This window comes from Bubalus kerabau, chromosome 6, assembly GCF_029407905.1.
Source record: "Bubalus kerabau isolate K-KA32 ecotype Philippines breed swamp buffalo chromosome 6, PCC_UOA_SB_1v2, whole genome shotgun sequence".
In the NCBI taxonomy this organism is placed as follows: domain Eukaryota; kingdom Metazoa; phylum Chordata; class Mammalia; order Artiodactyla; family Bovidae; genus Bubalus; species Bubalus kerabau.
In genome coordinates, this window is record NC_073629.1 from 118,065,042 (window position 1) to 118,073,049 (window position 8,008).

At 61.2% G+C, this 8,008-nt stretch overlaps 1 protein-coding gene across 1 annotated transcript in view; it reads left to right on the forward strand.

Annotated features, from left to right (window-relative positions):
- The window catches only part of SCLY (selenocysteine lyase), a 30,991-nt gene extending 23,046 nt beyond the window's left edge, over window positions 1-7,945 (forward strand). The window contains exons 8-12 of the mRNA XM_055586592.1: window positions 1,663-1,699; window positions 4,346-4,429; window positions 4,916-5,015; window positions 6,247-6,322; window positions 7,013-7,945. Of these exons, the coding sequence (XP_055442567.1) occupies window positions 1,663-1,699; window positions 4,346-4,429; window positions 4,916-5,015; window positions 6,247-6,322; window positions 7,013-7,166 (451 nt within the window). The 3' untranslated portion in view covers window positions 7,167-7,945. The remainder of the gene's footprint in view (window positions 1-1,662; window positions 1,700-4,345; window positions 4,430-4,915; window positions 5,016-6,246; window positions 6,323-7,012) is intronic.
- Window positions 7,946-8,008: the final 63 nt, after the last annotated feature.

Below are 8,008 nucleotides of genomic sequence, written 5' to 3' on the forward strand. Positions count from 1 at the left end.
AGCACCTCTGTGCTGGTTTTCCAACGACGTGTGAATCTATGTTCTCTCAAAATAAAAAGATTAATTAAAAGAGAAAGCAGGGAGAGAGGGGAAACAAACAAAAAAAAGGAAGAAGAAGGACATCCCTGGTGGTCCAGTGGTTAAGACTCCGCCTCGCAATGCGGGGGACGTGGGTTCGATCCCTGGTCGGTCACTGAGATCTCACATGCCACAGGGCAGCTAAGCCCGCACACCACAACTCGAGAGTGTGCGCCCTGACAAAGATCCCACACACCACGAGAGAGATCTGACACAGCCAAATAAATAGATGCTAGGAACAAGGTGCGGAGAAGGCGATGGCACCCCACTCCAGTACTCTTGCCTGGAAAATCCCATGGATGGAGGAGCCTGGTAGGCTGCAGTCCCCTGGTAGGCTGTAGTCCATGGGTCACTAAGAGTCGGACACGACTGAGCGACTTCACTTTCCCTTTTCACTTTCATGCATTGGAGAAGGAAATGGCAACCCACTCCAGTGTTCTTGCCTGGAGAATCCCAGGGACGGAGGAGCCCGGTGGGCTGCCATCTATGGGGTCGCACAGTGTCGGACATGACTGGAGCGATTTAGCAGCAGCAGCAGCAGCAGGAACAAGGTAGGGAGGGAGAAGAGGTGGAACGGCAGCTGTGCCAGAGTCTTAGGGCAGCTTCATGGGTGGACAGGTGTGGGAGCAGGTTCGCATGACTCTGGGTGGGGGTGGAGGGCTGCAGCGGGGCAGGGGCAGGGGCAGGGCTGGGCTCGGGCCAGGTCACAGACCTTGAGCGGTGCGTCAGCTCCGACCGCGTCGTCCTACAGAGGAGGATGACATTAGAGGTCTCACAGCCCCAGACGGAACCCAGAGCTCCTGGCTCTTCCCTGTCCACCCCGCCCCACCCCCTCCAGACGTCAGAGCCCATCGCGGGGACAGACCTGACCAGTAAACTTGTCCAGGCAAGGTCAGTGGGACCTTGTTTCCTGTACTGTCTGTGCTGTTCATCCGAGTCCATTTATCTTGCTCTCTGTTAGTAAACGAGCAGGAAACAGCTCCAGAGGTTTAAGAGAACTTTATTTAGCGAAAGCGGAAAGTTAAGTTACTGTTTTGGTTTTTCCTGAAATGGAGTGAAGCGTTGTAGTTTTAGTTTGTTAGATTAACACGTGGGAACCACTGGTCAGGGTTCTGTCCCCTCCTGCACAGCCATGCACATGCGCGCATGCACACACACACACACAAACACCCCAAATCCCTAGTCACCAAAGATCCACCCCATATTACAGCTGGGAGGCTGCAGGGAGTGGGGTGGGGACTGAGTCCCTGGACCTTGGCTGGGTTTGGCAGGGGGACCGAAGAGACGGGCTCTGGGGCCTGCGGCCGGAGTGGGGTTTCTCGCAGGGAGGGGAAGGGTCCAGACAGAACTGTCACTTGGCCGGCCAGTGACAGCTAGGGCAGACTGCCCAGAGTGCACCACGCCTGCTCTGCCCGGGCCACGACCACAGAGGGCTTGGGGGCCAGCAGCTGCCCTCGTTTAGGAAAGATGTTGGTGTGACTGTCTTTACTCGAACACCTGGCTTTTGTATGGCTGGGATTTCTTCCAGGGGTGTTGGTTAATTACTCTGCCTGGAAATGGCACTGAATCCCTTGTCTCTTATAGGACAGAGAACACCCCGATGATTGCCGGCCTTGGGAAGGTAAGCCCTGGGGACCTCGGACGGATGCAGCTCGCTTTGTCCATCAGCGTGCAGGGGAACCTCAGTCTTCCTCCTGTGTCTCTTCCTCACTCTCACCCCATGTGCGGGGCGGGGTCCCCACCGAGAGGACCCGTGGCACCAGCCGGGGGTCCTGCAATTCAGCTCCATCCTGACACTGCCCACCCTCAGGGTGAGGGCTCGGTCCCACAAGACCCCCATCCCCGAAAACTTCAGATGCCAATTGCCACCTGTGCTTGTGACCAACTGGCTGTGAATCAGAGGTTCCCACGACCCGCTCCTCGAGTTCAGTGGGTCTGCTAGAACAGCTCACAGAACTCAGAGGAACTAGACCACTGACCCCAATAAACAGTTTATCATGAAAGGGTGTGATAAAGGATGCAGGTGGACACCCAGAAGGGCAGGATGTGGGAAGGGCGTCCATGCCCTCGCCAGCGCCCCCCTCCCAGCACCTCTGTGCTCAGCAACCTGGAAGCTCTCTGAAGCCCTCCTCCCGGGGTTTTTACTGGAGGATTCGCTCAATCATTAACTCCGTTTCCAGCCCCTCTCCACTCTCTGGAGGTGGGGCCCGGGGCTCTGAAAACCCCACGCTTCTAATCCCGGTTCCGTGACCAGCCCCCACCTAGAAGCCCACCCAGAATCACCTCATTAGAGCAGGAAGCACTCCTGTCATCCAGGAAATTCCAAGGGACTTGGGAGCTCGGCATCGGGAACCAGAGTCCAAGGCCAAAATTAGAATAACGGCAGCCCTCTCATGCCACAGTGACTCTGGAAAGTCCCGGGTCTCCGTCTCTGTGCAGGGCCAGGGCAGATCCCTGGGCACGTTCTGTGGGCTCACAGCAGTTTCCCAGCCACTCCAACAGGCGGCCCCGGCTTCAGAGAAGGTCACGTTCATGACCCCAATAAACGGACCAATGTATTAATAAGAGAAACCTCGAATTTTATTTATCAACCTGGAGACATGCTTTTTAGGATCCGTGGAGTGGGTTTCAGATGCCTAGCATTTGAAAGGAACAGGCTCTCTTTTCGAGTCTTCTAACATAAAAAACAGCGTCATCATTCCCGCAGGCTTGCTCCTCCCAGTCCTGCTGCCCCCCCTCCTCCCCCCGCACCCCCCACCCGCCGAGCCCCACCCCCCACCACACACACACACACACACACACACACACACACACTCCTTGCTCCCCACCCCCCCCCACCCCCCGCCCTCACCTGAGCCTGGCTGCCCCTCCCCCGAAGACTGGGGCACAGTGCAGCCTCTTAAGGAGGCTCCTTCCCAGGACCAGCCGGCGGCCCAGCAGCAGCCGCGGCCCCTCCCTGGCCGCACACAGCCTTTCTGACCCTGCCATCACTCGGGGCGGGGGCCCACCATCGTCACCCCCTTACTCAGCCTGGAGTCCCTCAGTGTACTGAGGCTAGGACCCCCCCTACACTCTGCTCACCTTCCCCGGGAGGTGTCTGTGTTCTTGCCCACCAAGGCCAAGTCCAGGTCTCCTGGCACTCTCTGCCCCTTCCCCGTGGGGCTGAAGGCAGGCCCCTCTTGCTGTCGCCCCCTTCCCACCCCCACATCCTCACACTCCCCTTCCTGTGTCCTCGGCCCATGGAGTGGCCTGCACGCACCCCCCTCCTCCTGAGGCCTGGCTTGCTCTGCTCCCCTGAAGCCTCAGAGAAGGCCCCCATTTGCTCTGTGACTTCCAGAAGACGTGGGGCCAGTTCCCGACCCCGCCCTGGCCAAGTGCCTTCTCTGCTTCCTCTCTGTCAGCCTCCTCTCCCGGCCTGGTGCTCATCCCCCCCACCCCGGGGCTCTGAGGCCGGCCTGGGTTCCGGTCTTGCATCTGCCATCGCAGGGCAGACCCTGACCTCTGGGGAGCCCCAGGTCCCCACCTGCTTTCTCAGCCCTCAACGTGTCCTGCTGTCTCTCCCCAGGGTGCCCCCTGCCACCCAGGCTCTTGCTGAGAAACCCAGGAGGTGGCCTTGGTCCTCCCCGTCCTCTCCCCCTGCACCTGACGCGGCAGCTGGTCCCGTCTGTCCAGCCTCCGCCACAGATGAAGACCTGCCCCTTGTCCATCTCCATCGAGCCTAGGCCAGGTCTCCCCCACCTTTTGTGTGGATGCCTGGTGCATGCTCCACACAGCACCCAGCTGTGAACACACAGGTCAGGCGGCTCAGACCCGGCTTCAGCATCCAGGTTTCGGCTCAGAACCTGCCATCGCGAGGCCTCCGGGCACCGTCCTCCCGCTCACACTGTTCTAGGAGCGCTCGCCCTTCCCTCCTCAGCCTCCACCTGGAATGCCCTTCCCCGGGCTCTACGCTCTCTTCACGGCGCCCACATGAGGGCAGACACGGCCGCCTCTTCCTCCGCCCTGTCCATCTGTCTCTAGAGTGGACAGGGAGAGCCTCCGGTCACTGACTGGGGACTCCGCAGGGCCCCGGGTGTCAGGACGCCTGACAGCTATCAGATGCCAGTCGACAAGCGAAGGGCGGGCAGTCGGCACGAGGCGCGTGTCCGTGAAGCCCGGGGAGGAGCAGTTGGAGGCGACATCGCCTCTGCCCTCAGGAAGCAGCACCTCCGCTGCTGTCTGCCCCCCGCCCCCGCCCATCATCACCCACACCCTCCTGTGTCCACAGGCGGCCGAGCTGGTGGCGGAGAACGGCGAGGCCTACAAGGCCCACATGCGGGGTGTGCGCGACTACCTGGAGGAGAGGCTGGCGGTGAGTGCCCGGGGCCCAAAACACCAGGGACAAGACAGCTGATGCTCCTGGGAGACCCAAGTGCACTCAGAATCTTTCTCTTCCAATTTACCTTGCCTTTCACACTCAGTCTCCCTGAGTATTATAAGGAGATGCTTACAGATAAAATAATAATTCTGTGGGGCTTCCCTGGGGCTCCATGGTAAAAGAACCCGCCTGCTAGTACAGGGGACGGGGTTCCATCCCCGGGTTGGGAAGACCCCCTAGAGAAGGAAATGGCAACCCACTCCAGTATCCTTGCCTGGAGAATCCCAGGGACAGAGGAGCCTGGCAGGCTACAGTCCCTGGGGTCCCCCAGAGTCAGAGAGGACTGAGCTACTAAACAACAAGAAAAAACAGTCACTCTATGTGTCGAGGGCGAGGCTTTGTTTTCCAGAAAGTCTGAAGTTCAAACAGTTGTGAGGAGGGGGGGCTTCGAAGACATGACACATTTTGTGCGTTTTTCAGGCTGAATTTGGTGAGAGAATCCATCTGAACAGCCAGTTTCCAGGCGCCGAGCGGCTTCCCAACACCTGTAACTTCTCCATCCGGGGACCCCAGCTCCAAGGTGCGGAGGGGGTTGGCTCGGGCCGTCGGGAGGCTGGTTGGGGGCTGAGGGCAGGATCAGCCCACCGGGCGCTGTCCGAGGGGCTCTGATCACAGCTGCTGACCGGCTCGGGGCACTGAGACCGCGGAGGCAGAGGCGCTCAGCACCCCCAGGGGCCCACGCCAAAGATGGAAGGGAAGGTCAGATGAGCAAAAGGTCAGGCCGCTGGGCCCAGCTCTGCTGCAGTTTTTACAGAATGCTGTGAGCGGTGGGGAAGGAGAGGTGAGCTACTAAAGCCCGGCTCGGGGTGAGGCTGATGCAGGTGTGCGCCTCCTTGGCTCCCCCATCGCCACCTCCTGGACGAAAACCCTGGGGCTCAGGTTCGGGTTCGGATGACTCGTCCCCCAGAGGCCCAAGTCCCTGAGGCTGGAGTCCAGGGCGCGGAGTATCCCATCTGTCTGGGAGTGGGCTCTGGGGGCCCGGAGAACACTGAACTGCAGCTCAGTTTTCACTTCTTAGCCGAGGTCATCGCCTTGAGGGGCTCCTGGGTCACTCCAGGGAACAGGCAGCGTGTTCGGACCATGCAGGAGCCCCAAGGCGGCCGTCACTGGACTGAACGCGTCCTCTCTGGGAAGGAGGCTGTGGGAGGGGAGTTCCTCAAGTACCTTTCCCCCTTTTCTGGGGCAGACTTTATATTCTCTGAGGGCCTGTGTTAATTTAAACGAGACAGGTTCCTCGTTCTGATTAAATCAGCCCTCACCGATGTGTTTTTTTTTGGCCACACCGTGCGGCTTGTGTGAGCTTAGTTCCCCAACCAGGGATCAAACTCGGGCCCTGGCAGGGAAAGCGTGGGGTCCTAGCCATGGAACCGCTGGGAAACTCCATCAGTGTGTTTTTGTTTTTTTTAAATCTCCATGCTTGTGAAGGAAGAAGGCTTAACAAAGCCTTAACAAAGGCAGCTCCCGGTGTCTCCACCGTTAACGCACGGAGACGTCAGGACGGACATTCTTACCAGGCCAACGCAGCACTCAGCAGGCAGCTGGTTGGGATGCCAGCCTGGTCAGGGTGCCGCGTCCTCGAGGCTGGTTTCAGGAGGAGGCGGCAGCAGGAGGAGGCGCTCCCCCGGGTCCCGCGGTGGCTCCCCACCCCGCGGCCAGAGAGGCCTGTGCCCTGGGATTCGTCAGGTGGCAGCAGGAAAGAGAGGCGGCCGCTGCCCAGCCTGCCCTCAGCGGCCTGTGCTCTGTCTCCTCAGGCTGTGCGGTGCTGGCTCAGTGCCGGACTCTGCTGGCCAGCGTGGGGGCCGCCTGCCACTCGGACCTCGGGGGCCGGTGAGTGCTCCACACGGCGTGGCTGCGGCATCTGGAGCGCGTGCCTGCACCAGGCGGCAGGGAGCTCTGCGGCCTGGCAGGGACCGGGGGTGAGGGAGCATCACAGGCACTCCGGAGGGCTGGGGGGGCTGGGCTGGCCCTGGAGATGGGGCAGCATCTCAGCGTGGGGCGGGGGGCGGGCTGGAGAGCCAGGGCCTCAAGACAATCGGGAACAGATTTGAGTTCCGATCGGTCCCCCTGCCAGGAGCAGACAGAAGCAGGAGGGGCCGCTGTGGGGGCTCAGGCCCTGGGAGCAGCCTGGTGGGAGGAAGGGAAGGGGGTCTGCTTTCTTGCGGGGGTGGGGGGGCCTGCAGATGGGAGGGGAGCCGGATGAGGCAGCCTGTGCTCTGGAGAGAGCAGGGCTGGGTCCTGACGAGCAGGGGCCCTCACTCGAGGGAGGCCGGGGCTGTGGGAGACCACACACCACTGACCAGGGGCCGCAGCCTCCGTGGCGCGGCAGGCCAGCCCCCAGCCGCATCAGTGGCTACGCGACCCCTCTGAGAACCAAGCCCGTTAAACTCCGCGGGGATGGGAGGCCTCTCCCGGGGAGGGGCCTGTGGTTGCCTCCAGAGGGACACCACACCCCCACACCCCGCCGCCCCGGCAGCATGGAGAGCGGAGTCTCACGGGCTGACCGGCTCCTGCCCGCAGGCCGTCCCCAGTGCTGCTGAGCTGCGGCGTCCCCGTCGACGTGGCCAGGAATGCCATCCGGCTGAGCGTGGGCCGCAGCAGCACCCGGGCTGAGGTGGACCTCATTGTGCAGGACCTGAAGCAGGCGGTGGCCCGGCTGGAGGGCCAGGCCTAGTGCCTGCGGGAGCCCCCTCCCTGTGCTGAGGGCCCGCCGCCGGCACCGCCGCCCCGCAGCACCCGAGGAAGGGGAAATGCCGTGGCCGCCTCCCTGCTCCCCTCTGGGAAGAAGGGCGAGCTTGTCACGGGCACCCCCTTCCTGGAAGGTGGCATTTTTATCCGAAAGATAAAATCCTAGCATTTATCACCAGCCGCTACCATGAACATAGGAAGCGTGATTTTCAGGGGCCGTCCTGGCCTCCCCGCACCTGTCTGCAGAGAGGGCAGTGTCGCCTCGCCCCGGACCCTCCTCAAGGCCTTTCCAGAGGCGGGGGCTGCTGCGGTCAGGCCCCCTCCCCGCGGGGCACCCCGCACTTCCCGCCCTGCCCATCCCCCTGGTCACCTGCCGGTCCCTCGGCCGTTGGCCACTGGGCGCCTCCCCATTGCCCCCGGGTCCCTGCTGCCCCTTCCCTCTGATCGCACGCTCAGGGTCTCGGCTCCTCTGTCAGCCGCAGGCGCCCTGTGGTTGGGTCATCCCCGGGATGGGTGAGCCTCCATCCCTCACACCCCTTCCCTCCCAGGTGTATTCGGGAGGATTCTGGGATCCCCACAGATGCCCTGGGGTGTCTGATTCACGTCAAATGTCGTCTGTGGAGACGTTTACATAGGAGTGATTTTTTAATTGAACAACACATTTAATGTGTGATTGAAAAGGGCAGAGAACTTCATGATGACACTGAGGAAACGACTGTCAGAAACGAGATGAGCTAATAAAAGATGCCGATCTTGTTCTGGACATCTTGTGGTTTTCTAGTTTCCGCTTTGTTGGGGGCACCAGGTGTCTGTGCCTGCTGTGGGGGT